Source organism: Pongo pygmaeus, chromosome 5, assembly GCF_028885625.2.
Source record: "Pongo pygmaeus isolate AG05252 chromosome 5, NHGRI_mPonPyg2-v2.0_pri, whole genome shotgun sequence".
Lineage (NCBI taxonomy): Eukaryota > Metazoa > Chordata > Mammalia > Primates > Hominidae > Pongo > Pongo pygmaeus.
The window spans coordinates 109634041-109656955 of record NC_072378.2 but is presented as its reverse complement, the minus strand read 5'-3'; the positions used below and the strand labels follow the sequence as shown (position 1 = coordinate 109656955).

The 22915-nt window shown below is 40.7% G+C and overlaps 2 protein-coding genes across 5 annotated transcripts in view; one reads left to right on the top strand and one right to left on the bottom strand.

Annotated features, from left to right (window-relative positions):
- The window catches only part of FIG4 (FIG4 phosphoinositide 5-phosphatase), a 135213-nt gene extending 125540 nt beyond the window's left edge, over nucleotides 1-9673 (bottom strand). The window contains exon 1 of the mRNA XM_054490053.2: nucleotides 9059-9673. Within this exon, the coding sequence (XP_054346028.1) occupies nucleotides 9059-9124 (66 nt within the window). The 5' untranslated portion in view covers nucleotides 9125-9673. The remainder of the gene's footprint in view (nucleotides 1-9058) is intronic.
- The window catches only part of AK9 (adenylate kinase 9), a 200379-nt gene continuing 186821 nt past the window's right edge, over nucleotides 9358-22915 (top strand). For 2 of the 4 annotated variants that reach the window (XR_008503000.2, XM_054490052.2), the window contains exon 1: nucleotides 9866-10080. Coding sequence is in view for 1 of the 4 variants with exons in the window: in XM_054490050.2 (XP_054346025.1) it covers nucleotides 14486-14690 (205 nt within the window). In the remaining 3 variants the exon portion in view is untranslated. Of the gene's footprint in view, nucleotides 9414-9865; nucleotides 10081-14473; nucleotides 14691-22915 lie in introns of those variants that run through there. The other 2 variants (XM_054490050.2, XM_054490051.2) reach the window with 2 other exon arrangements.

Here is a 22915-nt window from a genome sequence, read left to right as displayed (position 1 = left end):
AGATTTCATATTTTCAGATTAGGGATACTCAATCTGTAATACACCCCCACCAACCAAAACAAGAATGCCCATTTCTTTCAAATACTTCCCAGCAATGGCTTTGGCAAATCTTTGCCATTCTAACAAGAAAAAAGGGAATCTATTTTCATTTTATTGCTTTAATTATTTGCAAGTTGAATATTTTTTCATATTCAAACTTCTTTTTAGTGAGCTATTTGTTGATATCCTTGTCCTTTCTATTGGGTGTTTTATTTTTCAGATTGATTTTATAAGATATTTTTGCATGTAAGGATATACCGCTTTATCTGTTGTTCAGGCTACTAAGACTTTCACCATCTGTCATTAATCTTTTGACTACTTTTAAATTTACATTGATAGTTTTAAATGTTTTATATTAGAAAAAAAATTAAATCAATGGCATAAATTTCTATCTTATGAAGCTAGAGAAAGATAAGTTGATTGCTATGGTATACATGTCTGTGTCCTCCCAAACATTTAAAATTCATATGTTGAAACCTAATCCTTAATGCAATAGTATTCAGAAGTGGGACTTTTTGGAAGTGATTCAGTCCTGAGAGCAGAGCCCTCCTGAATAGGGATAGTGCACTTATGAAAGAGGTTCAAGGAAGCCTTATTTGCTCCTTCCATCGTGTGTGGACACAGCAGGTCCTCACCAGACACTGGATCTGCCAGTGCCTTGATCTTGGACTTACCAGCCTCCAAACTGTGAAAATCATAAGCCAACTAGTTGATGGGATTTTGTTACAGCAGCCTGAACGGAATAAGACACTGATTAATCCAAAATGCACATGAGAGGCCAGGCACAGTGGCTCACGCCTGTAATCCCAGCACTTTGGGAGGCTGAGGCAGGCAAATCACTTGAAGTCACGAGTTCGAGACCAGCCTAGCCAACATGCTGAAATCCTGTCTCTACCAAAAATTCAAAAAATTAGCCGGGCATGGTGGCGTGGGCCTGTAGTCCCAGCTACTTGGGAGGCTAAGGCAGGAGAATCACTTGAACCCAGGAGGCAGAGGCTGCAGTGAGCCGAGATCAAGCCACTGCACTCCAGCCTGGGTGACACAGCAAGACTCCGTCTCAAAAAAAAAAAAAAAAAAACGCATATGAGGAAAAAAATAAGCCTAAGAGCAGAAATTAATTAACCAGAAAATACACAATAGAGAAAATTAACCAAGTCAAAAGTTTATTCTTTCAAACCCCTAGCAAGATGAATCAAAGGAAAATCAAAGAGAACACAAAACACCAATGTCAGAAATAAAAGTGAGAATTTTACTACAAATCCTATAGACATCAAAAGGATTATAAGGGAATATTATGGGCAACTTAATGCCAATAAATTCAACAACTAAGATAAAATGAACAAATTCCTGGAAAAATATAATTTGTCAAAACTGATTGTAGGTCCACTGAAAATGTGTATAGCCCTATATCTGTTATGGAAAATGATTGATATCATTATCAAAATTCACCCCACAAAGGAACTCTATTCACAAATCTTTCACTGGTGAATCCTAGCAAACATTGAAAAATAGAAGCAATACCAATCATATAATCACTTTCAGAAAATGAACACTTTTTAACTCATTTTATGAAGCTGGAGTTATCCTGATATCAAAATCAGACAAAGACATTAAGAAAATGATAGACCAATATCCTGAATGTATTAATAAAAGCAAAAATTCTTAACAAAATATTAGCATATAGAATCTAGCAATATATAAAAACAGTAATAAATCATGATCAAGTAGGGTATACCTCCAAAATCCAAGGTTTAACATTTGAAAATGAATTAATGTAATTGGCCATAATATGCAAATAAAGAAAATGTCATGTGCAGATGTGAAAAAAACATTTGACAAAATTCAACATCCACTCACAATTTTTTTATAAAGTCTCATCAGACCAAAGCAAGAAATATTCCTCAATCTGAAAAAGGGTATCTAACCAATAGCTAACATCATACTCAATAGTGAAAGACTGAATACTTTCCCTCTAAGATAAAAAACAAGACAAGAATGTCTGTTCTGGTCACTTCTATTCAACTTTGTACTAGAGGTCCTGGCCAGGGCCATAGGTCAAGAGAAAGAAATAAATGGCATCAAGATGGCGAAGCAAAAAGTGTTCCTCTTTCTAGATTATACAATTTCAATTATCCCGAATTGGTTTACAGATTCCATGAAATCCAAATCACAATCCCAACAGGCTTTTTATTAGAAGTTGACAAGCCTATTGTAAAATTCATATGGAAACACAAAGGTTCTAGAATAGCCATAATAATTTGGGAAAAGAATAAAGTTGGAAAACTTCCTGATTTTAAGACTTACTATAAAACTACAATTATCAAGACAAGTTGGTAATGACACTAAAAAAAAAAACAAACAAACAAAAAAAACAGGCCAGGCACGGTGGCTCAAGCCTGTAATCCCAGCACTTTGGGAGGCTGAGGCAGGTGGATCACGAGGTCAGAAGTTCGAGACCAGCCTGGCCAACATAGTGAAACCCCGTCTCTACTAAAAATACAAAAAATTAGCCAGATGTGGTGGTGTGCACCTGTAATCCCAGCTATCCGGGAGGCTGAGGCAGGAGAATCGTGTGAACCCAGGAGGCGGAGGTTGCAGTGAGCCGAGATGGCACCATTGCACTCCAGCCTGGCAACAGTGCAAATCACCGTCTTAGAAAAAAAAAAAAACTGATCAATGGAAAGAGTTTAAGAAAAGATCCACATTTATTCAGTCAACTAATTTTTTCAAAGGATGCCAAAGAGTCATTTTTACAAATGATATGGGACAATTGAGGTACAGACAAAAGTGAACTTTAATCTCTGCAGCCTCCAAGAACTCTTACTGATTCTTGTATCTTGGTATTCATGTCCTTCGTATGGCCCCCTCCCACACTCAACAGGGCTAACCTGTGTAAGAATATTGTAGAAATAATAGAGTGTGACTTCTGAGGCTCAGTCACAAAAGACATTGCAGTTTCCTCCTTGTTTCTCTTGCATAACTCTCTGGATGAAGCAGGCTACCACATTGTAAGGACGGACACTCAAGGAGTCCTTTGGAAATGTCCATGATGCAAGAAGGCAAAGCTCCTTGTCAACAGTCAACTCAACTTGTCAGGCACGTGAGTTAGCCATTTGGGAAGTAAATCTGCCATTTCTTTCAAGCCTTCAGATGACTGCAACCCAGTTGAATCTTGACTGCAACTTCATGAGACCCTGAGCCAGAATCACTCAGCTAAGTCACTCCCAAAATCCTGATCTACTGAATCATACTTTTTTCCCTTTTTTTTTTTTTCTGAGACTGAGTCTCACTCTGTCGCCCAGGCTGGAGTGCAGTGGCACAATCTCGGCTCACTGCAAGCTCCACCTCCCAGGTTCACGCCATTCTCCTGCCTCAGCCTCCCAAGTAGCTGGGACTACAGGCGCCCACCACCATGCCCAGCTAATTTTTTGTATTTTTAGTAGAGATGGGGTTTCACTGTGTTAGCCAGGATGGTCTTGATCTCCTGACCTCATTTTTCCCTTTTTTAGGTAACATGTAATAATTGTACATACGAAACAAAGAGTGATATTTTAATACATGCATACATTGTGTAATGATCAAATCAGGGTAATTAGCATATCCATCACCTCAAACATCTATCATTTCTTTGTGTTGGGATCACTCAAAATCCTTTCTTCTAGCTACGTGAAAATCTATGATAAATTATTTACTTATAGTCAGCCTACAGTGCTATAAAACACTAGAGCTTATTCCTCTTATGTAGCTGTTATTTTATATCTGTTAACCCTCCCTCCCTATCATTCCCTCTTTCCTACCCTTCCTACCCTCGAATAACCACAATTCTACTCTCTGCTTCAATAAGCTCAACATCATTTTTTAGCGCCCACATATGAATGAGAACATTCATCTTTCTGTGTCTGCCTTATTTCATATAACATAATGTCCTCTAGACTCATCCATATTTGCTGTGAATGACAGAAATTCATTCTTTTTATGGCTGAATAGTATTCCATTGTGTGTATATATACCACATTTTTTAATACATTCACCTGTCGATTCACATTTAGGCTGATTCCACATCTTAGCTATTGTGAATAGTGCTAAAATAAATATGGAGGTGCTGATATGTCTTTGACATACTGATTTCCTTTCTTTTGAATATATAAGGGGACTTGATAAAGTTCATGGAAAATGCATATTATAAAAAGCTAAGGATTTCAAAATTTTTTTGCACCAAAATAAACTGATACTAACTTGCTATAACATGTCTGAACAGGATCTAGTTTGAAGTACTAGGAAGGACAAGAGATCAGTTTGAAAACAGCCTGTCAGAGCAACATGAATTCTGCTAAAATTGAAACCTGAACAAACATCAAATCTATGGTAAAACTTGGGTGGAAGAATGGTGAAATCATTGATGCTTATTAAAAGTTTACGGGGACAATGCCCCAAAGAAATATGCAGTTTACAAATGAATAACTTTAAGAAGGGATGAGACAACGTTGAAGATGAAGCCCACAGCAGCAGACCACCCATGTAAATTTTTCAGGAAAAAAATTCATCTTGTTTGTTCCCTGATTAAAGAGAACAGAAGATTAACAGCAGAAATAAGAGCCAACACCATAGACATCTCAATTGGTACAACTTACACAATTCTGCCTGAAAATTTAAAGTTGAGCAAACTTTCCACTTGACAGCTCCCAATGCTGTTTCACCCAGATCAGCTGCAGACAAGAGCAGAGCCTTCTATAAAAATTTTAGACAAGTGAGATCAAGATCCTGAAGCATTTCTTCAAAGAACTGTATTAAACATGGCTTTACCAGTATGATCCTAAAGTCAAAGCACAATCAAAGTAACGGCTACCAACAGGTGGCATTCGTCCAATTAAAGCAAAGCAGATGGGCCAAGAGGAAAGGTCATGGCAACATTGTGTGTGTGTGTGTGTGTGTGTGTGTGTGTGTGTATTCACTGCATTTTGCTTGTTGACTTTCTGGAAAGCTAAAGAACAGTATCTGCTTATTATGAGAGTGTTTTGAGAGAGTCAGCCAACACTTTAGCAGAAAAATACCCAGGAAGCTCCATCACAGAGTCCTTCTCCACCACAACAATGCTGCTGCTCATTCCTCTCATCAAACATGGGAATTTTGCAAGAGTTTCAATGGAAAATAATTAGGCATCTGCCTTACAGTTCCAATTTTGCTCCTTCTGACTTCTGTTTCTTCATCTTAAAAAAAAATCCTTAAAGGGCACCCATTTTTCTTTAGTTAACAAAGTAAAAAAGACTGCACCAACATGGTTAAATTCCCAGGACCCTTGGTTCTTTGTGGATGAATTAAATGGCTGGTATTATTAGTTACAAAAATGTCTTGACCTTGACGGAAATTAGCTTGAGAAATAAAGTTTATATTTATTATTTTTATCTTTTAATTCCATTTTCCCATGAACTTTTTGAAATCCCCTCATATACACACCCAGTAGTGGGACTGCCGGATTTTTAGTTTTTTGAGGAACCTCCATACTGTTTTCTATAGTGGCTATACTAATTTACATTACCACCAATACTATATAAAAATTCCCTTTCTCCATATCCTCACCAGCATTTGATAGTTTTTGTCCTTTTGAAAATAGCCATTTTAACTGAGGTGACATGATATCTCATTGTGGTTTTAATTTGCATTTCCCTGATAATTAGTGACCTTGAGTAATTTTTCATATACCTGTTGGCCATTTGTATATCTTCTTTTGAGAAATGTCTACTCAGATCCTTGCCCATTTTTAATTGGATTATCTGGGGGTATTTGCTGTTGAGTTGTTGAATTCCTTGTATATTCTGGATATCAGTCCCTTCTTAAAGAGTTTGCAAATATTTTCTCCATTCTATAGGTTGCCTCTTCACTCTGTTGATTGTTTCTTTTGCTGTGCAGAAGCTATTCAGCTTGATATAGTCCCATTTGTCTATTTTTGCGTTTGCTCCCTGTGCTTTTAAAGTCTTACTCATAAAATCTTTGCCTAGACCAATATCCTGAAGCATTTCCCCTATGTTTTCTTCTGGTAGTTTTACAGTTTTGGGTCTTGCACTTAAGCCTTTAATCCATTTTAAGTTGATCTGTGGATATGGCAAGAGAGAAGGGCCTTATTTCATTCTTCTGCACATGGATATCCAATTTCCTCAACACCATTTATTGAAGAGACTGTCCTTTCCCCAATATACATTCTTAGCACCTGCACCACGCCTTATGCCTAGTGTTCCGTTGTTGGAACGCTAAGCTTGTGGGAGTTATTTATATCCTACTGCTCAAGGTCATCGCAAAGGTCTGATTTTTCACACAAAAAAATTTGCAACCTCTGGCATAAATGGGTTAAGTAATTGCCTTAAATTATCTTTGCCTCATTTTTTTTCTTTACTAAATAATGTATATAGTAGTAGAATTAACAGCATGATCTCTTAGAGGTCTTATGAGGATTAAATAATAAAATATATGTAGAATATTTTGAGCTATTATTCTCATTATTACAACCTACTACAGTTTTTGTTTTTTTAATTCATAGCATTTATCTAGTTGCCTGTAATTTTACACCTTTTTCTTATTTATTTATACTTTGAGCTTATTAGTAAAAACAAAACAAAACAAAACCTTTCTGCTTATATCTTTAAGCCAAAAAAAAAAAAAAAATTATTTAACAACAAAACCGAGATTCAGTGATTCAATGCGGCAGACATTTTCAAGGGTGGTTGCCCAGCCCCAACCATTTGCTGAAACAAAGAGGATGATTCCACAGCTAAATCATTCCTGCCAGACCCCCCCTGGCCATGAATGATTTGTCCACTCAGGGGATGATACCCAATCATAGTTGAGTCAATCAGATTCTTTTTCCCAGCACCTACACTGTTTTTGGCAGTACTCTGAGAGGGTTCTCAAACCTGTTATCTCTTTCCTGCTTTTCCAGAAGCTGGATACCATGCAATGGCTCCCCTAGCATCCCTCTGATAAATTTACCTTTTGTCTCTAAGCTGGCCAGAGTTAGTTTCCATTACTTAGGCGGTTGAGAGGGGTCACAGCTGAGTTCTGGAATACATCTCTATCTCTTTGTGTTAGAGCTCCTTAATCCACATCTATTGAGAGACTACTGTTTGCCAGACATGACCAGATACGTGCTGTGAGGATCAGCAAGGTTTTGACAGGAAAAGACGGGGTGTGGCATTATGAGAATAGAGAACAGCAGAAAAACACAGGGCAGATACAGGGAACTGAAAGCAATACAGTTTTACTGCAGAATAAGGCATATGAAGGCACACGGTTGATCCTCAATAAATGTTTCATTAATTGATATTAAATTAGATGTAAAACTAGATAGACAAGTTGAGGACAAATAATACATGGCTTTGAATGCCAAACTAAGGGATTCAGAGTTTACTTTCCTCAGAATTGGGACCACTGAAAATTTCTGAGCAGAAGAGCCCTATAATATGAATTGTGCTTTCTGAACACTAACGTCTCACACAGTCCTCATGAGTGATCAGCTTTTTAATGGGCTGAAATTTGTGTTTTATTTACGGCCAGATGCAGTGGCTCACGCCTGTAATCCCAACACTTTGGGAGGCCGAAGCCAGGAGTTTTAGACCAGCCTGGCCAACATGGAGAATCCCTGTCTTCTATTAAAAACACAAGAATTAGCTGGTCATGTTGTCACATTCCTGTAATCCTAGCTACTTGGGAGGCTGGGGTGGGAGAACTTCTTGAACCTGGGAAGCAGAGGTTGCAGTGAGTGAGCCGAGATAGCACCACTGCACTCCGGCCTGGGTGACAGAGCAAGACTCTGTCTCAAAGGGGAAAAAAAAAGTTATTTATGTTTCTAATGAGGGAAATTTAGCAGCACATTTCACAGAAAATAGGTTTCACTTCAATGACAAATGATACTTCTTTATGGCTCTCATTAGAGAACTGAAAATACTTGCAAATACAGTATATTTGATAATTTCATCTTCTGCTCTAGATCTAATCAAAGTTGTCAGCAAAATTAATTTAAGGTCAACAATTCTCTACTCATGTTAACCTGAGGGAGAGGTTATTGTGCTATTAGGACTATGCTATAACTGAGAAACTGTTAAATGCCTTCTCATACTCCTCTAATGGAGACAACCCAAGTTTCAGAGAAACAGTTTATAAAGCACTCTATAACATAGTGAAGAGCATTATGCAAATATCTGGCATATGCAATCTTGTTAGCATGAAATGGGTAATATTAAACAGAGTCCCTAATATCACTGTGGCACCCCAATTTAGAAGAGCTATACTGTACCAACTTTGCTTTCCACCCACAGAAAGGACCAAGTATGAAGTTCTATAAACACCATTCCCCCTTAATTGAGGAACTGGTAATCGAAATACAAACTGATCTGCTTATTCACTATTTACATGGCCATTCAAAGTAATAAAATTTTAAAAGTAAATGTTATGTTGAAAAAAGTCAAGTGAAAAGCAAGATGTTATCCAAACAAATTAGCTGTCTTTAAACAAAGTAAGTTTTCCTTTCCTTTCAAATAAGAAAAAAAGAGAACCAAAAAGTTCAGCAATAGAAGTGTAATTCACATGAATCGCAGTGATGGTATACCATGGAATAGGAAAAAATAAGTTACGAGTCATAGTTCAAATTTTTTTCATACCCCTGCCTGTACTGTAACTTGTGAACTCTAGAACTTTAACAGACTTTCTGAAAGCTGAAAAGAATCCAGTAACTGGTACAGAGAACCTCATGAACAGTTCCTGAGGTGCCACAAGCACCTGTTTCCAGCGTGTTCCAGTCATGGCTTGTAAGTGGACCTGCAAATGCTGCAATGTCCAGGGTACCAAAATAGGGGAAAGGCGCCCAGGTACAGCTCAAGGGAGCTAGCTTACCCCAAGGCTGTGTTTGACAGGGATTTGGGAACTGGAGAGAAAGGAGGAGGAGGCAGAGTACAGCCTCTGCCCTAAGGCCCCACACCCACCGGCAGACATCCATCCTCCCGCCTGCGCTCCGCCGCGAGGGGTTACTCACAGCTCTAGTCTCATACAGAACCAGCTTCTGGACCGAGCTGATGATGGGGGCGGCGGCCGTGGGCATGGCGGCGGCAAATGGGGGCCCCACAACAGAGCACGAGCCGCCGGACCGCCCCAAGAGACTCGGCGAGAAAGCCCCTCAAACCCTGGACATCAAGTCTAGCCAGGAACAACACCCCCTGAGCACTAAACCTATAGATGATCAGGTGTTTCCGGATCCCTGCGCCCCGCCTCCAGGCAAGCCCCGCCCCTCACGGCGGGAGCGGGGCTGGAGGACGTATCATAGAGAGGTCGGGTAGAGGCTCCCGGGACCTGCGTGCTGCCGAGAGAGGAAGCGAAGGGCGCCATCTTTGGTAAGGACTGGAGAAAAACATGGGCGGAGAAAAAGTCGACGGATTAATTGAGTCTATTTATCTCCTCCCTCTCTTTGGAAAAAAAGGGAAGGTTTGGGATTGGGTAGCTTCTTTTGAAAAGGGTTCTCCGAGTTGCACGATAGATCCTTGTGTTTCCGTGCCTGCTGCTGCCCATTTTCCTGGAAGCCGGCCCTCTGACGGTCCTTCACTGAGTGTCAGTTTTCCCCTTACCTCTAATCCATGTTGTACCTACGCTGTGTAGCCCAAGAAATTGTTTTAAAATCACCTAAAGCTGGAAAGTGTGGCTTTGCCACACGTTTGTGCTTGAGGCTAGCCACTTGAGTTTTCGACAGAGACTAGCGCAGTGTGGCGGAGCCGCGCTTGAAAGGAGGTTTCTTCATGTGTGCTACATAAATGGGCAGGCGCGTACCCTCTCTTCCATAGTTGTGAAAATGAGTGTATTATAATTATGAATGCCAAATTAGGTACAAAAGTGACTATTTCGAATTGGAAAAGAAATGACAAAGAACTACAGCCCCGCCTCCCGAGGCCCCGCCCCCCAAGCAGCGGGTGCGCGGCGGCCAAAGGTCTCCCCGGCAACCGCCCGACAGCCCCGCGGAGTCCCTGGAGGCAGTTGCTTCCCTGAGGAGGGTCCGGCTGCGGCCAGGTAAGGAGCCTTCCGGCGGCCCGCTGGGTCGTGGTCCGCCCTGGAGGCATCTTGGTATCTGTTGCATGGAACCCCGCCTCCTGCGGGGACCCCCAGACCAGCTTCTTTTCTTGCAAAACGGTCTCTTTGTAAATCCACTTTTTAAAACCACGTCTCCTTTCAACGACTGAAGTATTTATTCCACAAATATTTACTGAACACCTACTGCAAGAGTATAAGATGTAGGGGAGAGGCAGCTATCCTATCTTAGGCGGCAATGCTGGGTTTCCCAGGAAACCTCTAAACCTCAGAAACCTCTGCTAGAGGGCTTCTCAACTGCTAAGTGTAAGGAAACTTTTTAAAAAAATTATAGAATTATAGCATACACAGATAACATTCATGTAATACCAAAGATCATATTGTAAATTAAAATTTGAGAAATTACAAAAATTTTAAAGAAATACTTAAGTATATGTTATTTTGCGCTTCTTTCCCCTGTAGTTTGGTACTCCTTTTATTAAGAACTAGAAAGATAGCCGTGTCCGTTCTGGCATTTTGGACTTGGATCTTTTAACTGGGAAAAATAGTTAGCTGTGTTCTGTTTCATAATGAAACCAACTCTTCTGAATATTAGTTAAATGTTTGCACAGTGTTTTTTATCTAGGATAGCAACTCTTAAAATACCTGAAGGATTCTAGTTTTCAATTATTATGGTTTAGCACTTCCATTTTAACTTTGTCTTAGTTTCTTTCACCCGGAATCAGATCCTAAGACAAAACTTTGAGGGCAGGTTGTTTATATGAGACGTAAACCCGGGGGGGGAAGAAAACTAATAAAGGGAATATTACCAAAGAAGTTTCTTTGTGGGCTGAATTCACTAGGGAATACTGGGAGGCATGTCTCAGTTATCCCCTCTTGAGGGTCAAGGAAGCTGGAGTATTTATTCGCCAACTCGCATCAGTTATTGGATGAAGCCTGATAGGGCAGAACTTTGATTCCCTAGAACTTCCAGTCTACGCTGTGTTCAGGGAGAGTAGGTTCTGGCAGCCAGAGAGAGCCCTTAGGCAAAAAGTCGTACATGCTAACATTTTGGAAGTTGGGCTGGTCGTGCATAGAAAAGCTGTATGTCAAGTGGATATGGGGAAGGCATTAATAGCAGCTGCTACATTCCACCCTTTGCAGCACTCATATCCATTCTTCCTCCACATCAAGTTCACACCATGCCACCCTAATTCTGTAAGGTAGTGGCTAGTCTCAATTTTTAAAAGAAAAGGACTTACAAAAAAAAAGATTAATGGGACAAGCTGCAGAATCCACTACTGCAATTAATCTGAGGTCTGTAATTGATCATCTCCTTCCTCTAACATCATTCTAGATTTTCCTTACTCTTGGCCAACACTTCTCCTGGTCTGTGTTTGCCCAGTAGGATAACGAGCTTTCATCCCTGAGGAGTGTAAGCCCTTGGTTACTGTGTCATTGTCAGGTTTTGGTTGCTGCAATTACCCATTCACTGGACATGAAAGCATCAAGAGCTGTCTCAGAATCCCCTGAGTTCAAGAAATGCATCCCCTATCCCACTTATCTAGCAGTTTATGGCCATACCACCCTGAGCACCCACAATCTCATCCAATCACATAGCAGCAACCCTATCTCCATCTGCCAGTGCAATAACTCCTTATGGGCTTTTGGAGTCAAAAATGACCAGGTGGCAGCAGTAGTTTTAAGATTTAATGAAACCTTTACTGGGTCCCCTGATAGAACCATCTCTCTCCTCCACCAGACCCAGGACCTCTTGTCCAGAAGTGAGGTGCAAATTTCCCAAGTCAATCACTGAGAGTATTAGTGAGAGGGGTCACTACTACTTCCAGCCCTTGATTCAAAGCATATTCCTCATCTTGAAGTACGTTGTCTCAATCCCACACAATCCCAAGCTAGCACCTTAGCTGTGCCTTTAAGAGACCATTCCAACATTCTGTCAAACCAGTAGCTTCTAGGTAAAGTGGTATTGTAAAAAGGGTCCTCTGATCCAAGGCAATAGTATATGAGATCTCATGAAGATAAATGAGACATACTCTAAACCTTTAGGTAGTGGTGCTGGCCAAGGCACTGCAGGCAGGAAAAACAAGCCCATATTAGGAGCATTTGTCACTTGCCCCTTTAAAGGTGAAGGGGTCCCATGTAATCAATTTGTCACTGAATGAATGTTTTGTCTCCTAAAGGGCTTGTACCATATTGAGGGCTCAATATGAACAGGTCTCAATTTGTAATCAATTTGTCACTGAATGAATGTTTTGTCTCCTAAAGGGGTTGTACCATATTGAGGGTTTAATATGAACAGGTCTCTGCCATGAACAGGTAGAACATTCAGCAGCAGTAGTGTAGCTAAACCAGCCTGGTGAAAGGGGGCCTTGTTATGAGCCCATGCCTATTCTTCATCACCTTCATCCCTGCCACCATGCCTACCTCATTTACAAACCCATTATGCAAGCATTGAGGTGACCAGAAGCAAAGATTGGCTCATGTCTACTGGATAAATTATCCTGTCCACCTGGTTTTTCCAGTGCCTCTTCTGAGATGGATGCTTTCTGAGATACAAATATCTATGTATTTTACATCCATGTATATTAGTTTTCTATGCTGCATAGCAAATTACTGCAAATTTAGCAGCTTAAAACAACACATTTGTGATCGCACAGTTTCCACAGCCAGGAGCCCTGGCATCACTCAGCTGGGTCCTCTGCTCAGGGTTTCACAAGGCTGCAATCTGGTGTTGGCTGAGATGTGCTTCCATCTGGAGACTTGACTAGGGAAGAGTCCACTCCCAAGCTGATTCACATTGTTGGCAAGCATCATCGTTTTGTGGTTGTAGGACTGAGGTCCCTGTTTTCTTATCAGCTGTTGGCAGGGGCTGCACTCACATGCCACCCACTCTTCCTCATCACATGGTCCTCTCACAACATGGCAGCTTACTTCTTCCAAGCCAACAGAAAGTCTCCCTCCAGTCCCCTAAGATGGAGTCTTATACAAGGTAGCATATTCATGAGACAGACATTCTGTCACCTTTGCTATATTTAGAAGCAAGTTACAGACCCCACTCCCACTCAAAGGAAGAGGATTATGCAAGGGTGTGACTCATTGGAGGTCAGATTAGGATGTGTTTGTTACACCACCCTCATAGGCCCAATCACATGCTTCTTCCCCAGAACTCTTTTTCTCTTACCTTCTGATCTTGCACCTTCTAGGCCCTTGATGAAACCAATCGGCATTGTCCTCCAAATTGAGGGCCTAGGAATACTGCTTAAAGCTCTGCCTGCCAGGAAGATTTCCCCTAATCACCATTTTTCAGGGCTACTTGTGAGAGGAACTAATGTCTGGAAGCATTACATTTACAGCTTTTACCAGTATACTGTGATTCATCCATGAATTTTGTTTTCATCTTCTGTCAGCTCTTCCTAGGGAATTCCACATGAGGTGTGAGCTGAAAGAGACATTGGTGCATGAGACAGGTGACGTGGGCATCTGGGCTGCTTATTTATGAAATTTATTTATGCCCTGAAGACCTGTTTGAGCCTGATCCCAATGTTCCATTTTTATCATTGAATGGGTTGCTGCAGTGCCTGCCTGACTTTAGGACTTGACTTGTCTGACATAACCAGCTCATAGTGGACACTTCCAGTTGCATAGTCACTTGATATCCCATGACCAGGCATTCATTCTCTACCAGAGCCCAAGAGCATGCCAAGAGCTGTTTTTTGAATGGGGAATTGTTCTCTGCTGCAGACAGCAAGGATCTACAGAGAGAAGCTCCTGTTGTGGCTTTCCTAAGACTCCAGAAGGTATCCTTACATACCGCAGCATTGTGGGACCTTTAGTATTGTGGGATCTAGCCAGATGTATGGCCCAGGAAGCAAAGCCTCTGGTACTACAACCTAAAACTACAGAGCTCTTTCTTGCTGTATGCCCCACTCAAAAATGACAGCTTTCCATGTCACCCACTAAATGGGTCAAAACAGTATTCTTTAGTGTGCTTCATGCTCTCTTTGAAAACTAAAGAGGCCTACAAAATACTGTGCCTCTTTTTTAGAGGTTGAAGGTACAAGGTACAGTAACTCATCCTTTACCTTGGACAGAATGTCCCAGACCACTGGCCTTTAAAAACTTTACCAAAGTAATAAGACCTTCAAACTTTGTAGGTTTATCTCTCACTTTATACTTACTGCTTATGTGTCTTTATAAGGGGATCTGGCACACTTGGAACTTCCTGCTCGCTAGGTCTGATATTGTCAATATTGTGGATCAAGACCCTTTTATACTATATTGTCTCAAGCAGCAGGAGAGTCCTTGGGTAAGACTGGATGTTCACTGTCACTGCTCTAAGTGAATACAAATTGCTTCCGATCCTCTTTCTTGATAGGGATTGAAAAGGATGCACACATTGCCAGATCATCAGCTGCATAAAAAATACAAGAGACTGTGTCTATCTAGTAAAGATCCCATCTGCACAGCAGTTGCAACTGAGACTACCAGCTTGTTAAATTTGCAGAAGTCTACCCTCATCTGTTGTGCTCTGTCTAGCTTCTACAAAAGCAAGACTGGAGAAATAAGCAGGATTGTGCATCTTTTAAATTGTGGTTGGTATCACTCTTCATTCAGAATGATTTACTCTTGGTTATCTTGCCCAGGGGTGGAGGACCCAGTATGCAATGTCATGAGCTTCCACTTGGCCTTTTCTTTTTCTTTTTTTATTATTATATTTTAAGTTCTGGGGTACGTGTGCAGAACGTGCAGTTTTGTTACATAGGTATACATATGCCATGGTGGTTTGCTGCACCCATCAACCCGTCACCTACATTAGGTATTTCTCCTAAAGTTATCCCTCCCATAGCCCGCCACCCCCAAAAGGCCCCAGTGTGTGATGTTCCCCTCCCTACGTCCATGTGTTCTCATTTTTCAACTCCCACTTATGAGTGAGAACATGCAGTGTTTGGTTTTCTGTTCTTGTGATAGTTTGCTGAGAATGATGGTTTCCAGCTTCATCCATGTCCCTGCAAAGGACGTGAATTCATCCTTTTTTATGGCTGCATAGTATTCCATGGTGTATATATGCCACATTTTCTTTATCCAATCTATTATTGATGGACATTTAGGTTGGTTCCAAGTCTTTTCTGTAGTAAATAGTGCTGCAGTAAACGTATGTGTGCGTGTGTCTTTATAGTAGAATGATTTCTAATCCTTTGGGTATATACCCAGTAATGAGATTACTGGGTCAAATGGTATTTCTGGTTCTAGATCCTTGAGGAATTGCCACACTGTCTTCCACAATGGTTGAACTAATTTACACTCCCACCAACAGTGTAAAAGCATCTCTGTTTCTCCACATCCTTTCCAGCACCTGTTGTTTCCTGACTTTTTAATGATCGCCATTCTAACGGGTGTGAGATGGTATCTCATTGTGGTTTTGTGTTTCTCCAATAACCAGTGATGATGAGCAATTTTTCCATATGTCTGTTGGCTGCATAAATGTCTTCTTTTGAGAAGTGTCTGTTCATATCCTTTGTCCACTTCTTGATGGGGTTGTTTTTTTTTCTTGTAAGTTTGTTTAACATCTTTGTAGATTCTGGATATTAGCCCTTTGTCAGAGGGCTAGATTGCAACAATTTTCTCCCATTCTGTAGGTTGCCTGTTCACTCTGATGGTAGTTTCTTTTGCTGTGCAGAACATCTTTAATTTAATTAGATCCCATTTGTCAATTTTGGCTTTTGTTGCCATTGCTTTTGGTATTTTAGTCATGAAGTCTTTGCCTGTGCCTATGTCTTTAATGGTATTGCGCAGGTTTTCTTCTAGGATTTTTATGGTCCTGGGTCTTACGTTTAAGTCTTTCATCCATCTTGAGTTAATTTTTGTATAAAGTGTAAGGAAGGGGTCCAATTTCAGTTTTCTGCATTTGACTAGCCAGCTTTCCCAGCACCATTTTTTAAATAGGGAATCTTTTCCCCATTGCTTGTTTGTGTCAGGTTTGTCAAAGATCAGATGGTTGTAGATGTGTGGTGTTATTTCTGAGGCCTCTGTTCTGTTCCATTGGTCTATGTATCTGTTTTGGTACCAGTACCGTGCTGTGTTAGTTACTGTAGCCTTGTAGTATAGTTTGAAGTCAGGTAGTGTGATGCCTCCAGCTTTGTTCTTATTGCTTAGGATTGTCTTGGCTATATGAGCTCCTTTTTGTTCCATATGAAGTTTAAAGTAGTTTTTCCCAATTCCATGAAGAAATTCAGTGGTAGCTTGATGGGGATAGCATTGAATCTATAAATTACTTTGGGCAGTATGGCCATTTTCACAATATGATTCTTCCTATTCATGAGCATGGAATGTTTTTCCATTTGTTTGTGTCCTCTCCTATTTTCTTGAGCAGTGGTTTGTAATTCTCCTTGAAGAGGTCCTTCACATCCCTTGTAAGTTGTATTCCTAGGTATTTTATTCTCTTTGTAGCAATTGTGAATGGGAGTTCACTCATAATTTGGCCCTCTGTTTGTCTGTTATTGGTGTACAGGAATGCTTGTGATTTTTGCACATTGATTTTGTATCCTGAGACTTTGCTAAAGTTGCTTATCAGCTTAAGGAGATTTTGGGCTGAGACAATGGGGTTTTCTAAAAATACAGTCATGTGCTCTGCAAACAGAGACAATTTGACTTCCTCTCTTCCTATTTGAATACCCTTTATTTCTTTCTCTTGCCTGATTGCCCTGGCCAGAACTTCCAATACTATGTTGCATAGGAGTGGTGAGAGAGGGCATCCTTGTTTTGTGCCAGTTTTCAAAGGGAATGCTTCCAGATTTTGCCCATTCAATATGATATTGGCTGTGGGCTTGTCATAAATAGCTCTTATTATTTTGAGATACGTTCCATTGATACCTAGTTTATTGAGAGTTTTTAGCATGACAGGGTGTTGAATTTTGTTGAAGGCGTTTTCTGCATCTATTGAGATAATCATGTGGTTTTTGTCATTGGTTCTGTTTATGTGATGGATTACATTTATTGATTTGCATATGTTGAACCAGCCTTGCATCCCAGGGATAAAGCTGACTTGATTGTGGTGGATAAGCTTTTTGATGTGCTGTTGCATTCAGTTTGCCAGCATTTTATTGAGGATTTTTGCATTGATGTTCATCAGGGATATTGGTCTGAAATTTTCTTTTTTTGTTGTGTCTCTCCTAGGGAGGTTTTGGTATCAGGATGATGCTGGCTTCATAAAATGAGTTAGGGAGGATTCCCTCTTTTTCTGTTGTTTGGAATAGTTTCAGAAGGAATGGTGCCAGCTCCTCTTTGTACCTCTGGTAGAATTCGGCTGTGAATCCGTCTAGTCCTGTACTTTTTTTGGTTGGTAGGCTATTAATCACTGCCTCAATTTCAGAGCTTGTTATTGGTTTATTCAGGGATTCGACTTCTTCCTGGTTTAGACTTAGGAGGGTGTATGTGTCCAGGTATTTATCCATTTCTTCTAAATTTTCTATTTTATTTGCTGAGAGGTGTTTATGGTATTCTCTGATGGTAGTTTGTATTTCTGTGGGATCAGTGGTGATATCCCCTATATCATTTTTTATTGCATCTATTTGATTCTTCTCTCTTTTATTCTTTATTAGTCTGGCTAGTGGTCTATATATTTTGTTGATCTTTTCAAAAAACCAGCTCATGGATTCATTGACTTTTTTTTTTTTTTTTTTTGAGACGGAGTCTTGCTCTGTCACCCAGGCTGGAGTGCAGTGGCCCGATCTCGGCTCACTGCAAGCTCCACCTCCCGGGTTCACGCCATTCTCCTGCCTCAGCCTCCCAAGTGGCTGGGACTACAGGCACCCGCCACCACACCTGGCTAATTTTTTTGTATTTTTTTAGTAGAGATGGGGTTGCACCCTGTTAGCCAGGATGGTCTTGATCTCCTGACCTTGTGATCCGCCCGCCTAGGCCTCCCAAAGTGCTGGGATTACAGGCATGAGCCACCACGCCTGGCCGGCCAATTCATTGATTTTTTGAAGGGTTTGTCATGTCTCTATCTCTTTCGGTTCTGCTCTCATCTTAGTTATTTCTTGTCTTCTGTAGATTTTTAATTTGTTTACTGTTGCTTCTCTAGTTCTTTTAATTGTGATGTTAGGGTGTCAATTTTAGATCTTTCCTGCTTTCTCTTGTGGGCATTTAGTGCTATAAATTTCCCTCTACACACTGCTTTAAATGTGTCCCAGAGATTCTGGTACGTTGTGTCTTCATTCTCATTGGTTTCAAAGAACATCTTTATCTCTGCCTTAATTTCGTTATTTACCCAGTAGTCATTCAGGAGCAGGTTAGTTTCCATGTAGTTGTGTGGCTTTGAGTGAGTTTCTTAATCCTGAGTTCTAATTTGATTGCACTGTGGTCTGAGAGACTGTTATGATTTCTGTTCTTTTGCATTTGCTGAGGAGTGTTTTACTTCCAATTATGTGGTCAATTTTAGAATAAGTGCAGTGAGGTGCTGAGAAGAATGTATATTCTGTTGATTTGGGGTGGAGAGTTCTGTAGATGTCTATTAGGTCTGCTTGGTCCAGAGCTGAGTTCAAGTCCTGAATATCATTATTAAGTTTCTGTCTCATTGATCTGTCTAGTATTGACAATGGGGTGTTAAAGTCTCCCACTATTATTGTGTGGGAGTCTAAGTCTCTTTGTAGGTCTCTAAGAACTTGCTTTATGAATCTGGATGCTCCTATATTGGGTGCATATATATTTAGTATATTTAGCTCTTCTTGCTACATTGATCCCTTTACCATTATGTAATGACCTTCTTTGTCTCTTTTGATCTTTGCTGGTTTAAAGTCTGTTTTATCAGAGATTAGGATTGCAACTCCTGCCTTTTTTTGCTTTCCATTTGCTTTGTAAGTATTCCTCCATCCCTTTATTTTGCACCTATGTTTGTCTTTGCATGTGAGATGGGTCTCCTGAATATAGCACACTGATGGGTCTTGACTCTTTATCCAGTTTGCCAGTCTGTGTCTTTTAATCAGGGCATTTAGCCCATTTACTTTTAAGGTTAATATTGTTATGTGTGAATTTGATCCTGTCACTATGATGCTAGCCGGCTGTTTTGCCCATTAGTCGACGCAGTTTCTTCATAGTGTCGATGTTCTTTACAATTTGGTATGTTTTTCAGTGGCTGTTCCTTTCCATGTTTAGTGCTTCCTTCAGGAGCTCTTGGAAGCCTCGTTGTGACAAAATCTCTCAGCATTTGCTTCTCTGTAAAGGATTTTATTTCTCCTTCACTTATGAAGCTTAGTTTGGCTGGATATGAAATTCTGTGTTGGAAATTCTTTTCTTTAAGAATGTTGAATATTGGCCCCCACTCCCTTCTGGCTTGTAGGGTTTCTGCAGAGAGATCCACTGTTAGTCTGATGGGCTTCCCTTTGTGGGTAACCCAAGCTTTTTCTCTGGCTGCCCTTAACATTTTTTCCCTCACTTCAACCTTGGTGAATCTGACAATTATGTGTCTTGGGGTTGCTCTTCTCAAGGGATATCTTCATGGTGTTCTCTGTATTTCCTGAATTTGAATGTTGGCCTGCCTTGCTAGGTTGGGGAAGTTCTCCTGGATAATGTACTGAAGAGTGTTTTCCAACTTGATTCCATTCTCCTCATCACTTTCAGGTACACCAACCAAATGTAGATTTGGTCTTTTCCCATAGTCCCATATTTCTTGGAGGCTTTGTTTGTTCCTTTTCATTCTTTTTTCTCTAATCTTGTATTCTATCTTTATTTCATTAAGTTGATCTTCAGTCACCGATATCCTTTCTTCCACTTGATCGATTCGGCTATTGAAACTTGTGTTTGCTTCATGAAGTTCTTGTGCTGTGTTTTTCAGCTCTGTCAGGTCATTTATGTTCTTCTCTACACTGGTTATTCTAGTTAGCAATTCGTCTAACCTTTTATCAAGGTTCTTAGCTTCCTTGCATTGGGTTAGAACTTGCTCCTTTAGCTCGGAGGAGTTTGTTATTACCCACCTTCTGAAGCCTACTTCTGTCAGTTCATCAAACTTCTTCTCTGTCCAGTTTTGTTCCCATGCTGGCAAGGAGTTGTGATCCTGTGGAGGAGAAGAGGCATTCTGGTTTTTGGAATTGTCAGCCTTTTTGCACTGGTTTCTCCCCATCTTTGTGGATTTATCTACCTTTGGTCTTTGGTGTTGGTGACCTTCGGATGGGGTTTCTGAGTTGACATCCTTTTTGTTGATGTTGATGCCATTCTTTTCTGTTTGTTAGTTTTCCTTCTAACAGTCAGGCCTCTCTGCTACAGTTCTGCTGGAGTTTGCTGGAGGTCCACTCCAGACTCTGTTTGCCTGAGTATCACCAGCGGAGGCTGTAGAACAGCAAAAATTGCTGCCTGTTCCTTCCTCTGAAAGCTTTGTCCCAGAGGGTCACCTGCCAGATGCCAGTGGGAGCTCTCCTGTATGAGGTGTCTGTCGGCCCCTGCTGGGAGGTGTCTTCCAGTCAGGAGACATGGGGGTCAGGGACCCACTTCAGGAGGCAGTCTGACCCTTAGCAGAGCTCAAGCACTGTGCTAGGAGATCCCCTGCTCTCTTCAGAGCTGGCAGGCAGGGATGTTTAAGTCTGCTGAAGCTGTGCCCACAGCCACCCCTTCCCCCAGGTGCTCTGTCCCAGGGAGACAGGAATTTTATCTATAAGCCCCCGACTGGGGCTGCTGCCTTTTTTTCAGAGATGCCCTGCCGAGAGAGGAGGAATCTAGAGAAGCAGTCTGGCTATAGCGGCTTTGCCGGGGGCAGGCTCCGTCCAGTTGAAACTTCCCCAGGGCTTTGTTTACACTGTGAGGAGAAAATCACCTACTCAAGCCTCAGTAATGGCAGACTCCCCTCCCCCCACCACTCTCCAGCATCCCAGGTCACTTCAGACTGCGGTGCTGGCAGGGAGAATTTCAAGCCAGTGGATCTTAGCTTGCTGGGTTCTGTGAGGGTGGGATCCGCTGAGCTAGACCACTTGGCTCCCTGGCTTCATCCCCCTTTCCAGGGGAGTGAACAGTTCTGTCTCACTGGCGTTCCAGACGCCACTGGGATATGAAAAAACTCCTGCAGCTAGCTTGGTGTCTGCTCAAACAGCTGCCCAATTTTGTGCTTGAAACCCAGGGCCCTGGTGGCGTAGGCACCAGAGGGAATCTCCTGGTCTGTGGGTTGTGAAGACTGTGAGAAAAGCATAGTATCTGGGCCAGAGTGCACCGTTCCTCATGGCACAGTCCCTCACGGCTTCCCTTGGCTACGGGAGGGAGTTCCCCGACCCCTTGCACTGCCTGGGTGAGGCAATGCCTCACCCCGCTTCAGCTTACCCTCCGTGAGCTGCATCCACTGTCTAACCAGTCCCAGTGAGATGAGCTGGGTACCTCAGTTGGAAATGCAGAAATCACCCACCTTCTGTGTTGATCTCGCTGGGAGCTGCAGACCAGAGCTGTTCCTATTCAGCTATTTTGCCAGCCTCCCGCATTAATCTTTTTTGGTGGGCGGCAACTAGTTAATATTTTTTAGTCAAACTTTTCATTTTGAGATAACTGTAGATTTACATGGAGTTGTAAAAAATAATATAGAGGAATCTTCTGTGCCTTTATTTCTCTTATGATAATATTTTGCAAAACTATAGTATTGACATTGATACAGTCAAGATACAGAACATTTCCATTCCATATGTTGCCCATATATAGTCATACCCACTTCCTTTCTGCTCTACTCCCTGCTAACCCATGGCAACCATTAATTTGTTCTCTATTTCTATATTTTTGTCATTTCAAGAATGTTACATAAATAAGACAATATGTAAACTGTGGGATTGACTTTTGTTGTTGTTTTGCTCTGTATAATTCTTTAGAGATTGATACACGTTGCTGCATGTATCAATAGTTTATTCATTTTTATTATTATCATATTCCATGGTATGGATGTACCACAGTTTGCTTAGTTGTTCACCTTTTGAAGAACATCTGGGTTGTTTTCAGCTTTTGACTATTTTGAATAAAGCTGCAATGAACATTAACGTATATGTTTTTATGTGAACATAAATTTCCCTTTCTTTGAGATAAATGCCAAAAAGTGCAATGGCTAGTCATATGTAGTTGCATGTTTAGTTTTTTAAGAAACTTCCAAATATTTTCCAGACTATACCATTTTATATTCCCACCAGCAATGTATGAGGGATCCAGTTTCTCTGCATCCTCACCAACATCTGGTGTTGTCACTATTTTTTATTTTAGCCATTCTGATATGCATGTAATAATATCTGATTATTATTTTAATTGCATTTCTCTAATGGCTAGTGATTTTTAACATCTTTTCATGTGTTTGTCATCTGTATATCTTCTTTGATGAAATGTCTCTTCAGATATTTTGTGCATTTTCCAATTGGATCATGATATTTTTTTCCTGTTGACTTTTTTTAAACTCAGTGAAAAGAATTCTGTTGACTTTTGATAGTTATTTATGCATAGCCAATTATTCTAAACAATTTATTTTTTATTCACCAATTTGAAATGCCTCCTTTATCATATTTTAGGCATGTATATATTTAGCAGGGCTAGGACTCCTTCATGCATGGCTCTTCACACACACACACATCACACACACACAGACTCTTAATTTTATGTATTAATTTGAACATAATAGATATCTTTACAAATTAAATCCTTCCATCCAAAAATATATTATGGTTTTTTCTTCTTTAGTATTCATCAGCAAAATGTTATAGTTAGTGCACATATCACTAATGCACATTTTTACTAAAATTATTCATACCTTTTTATAGATTTGTGCAATTATGAGTTTTTGTTGTTATTAGTGTTGGTCTGAAAGAAAATT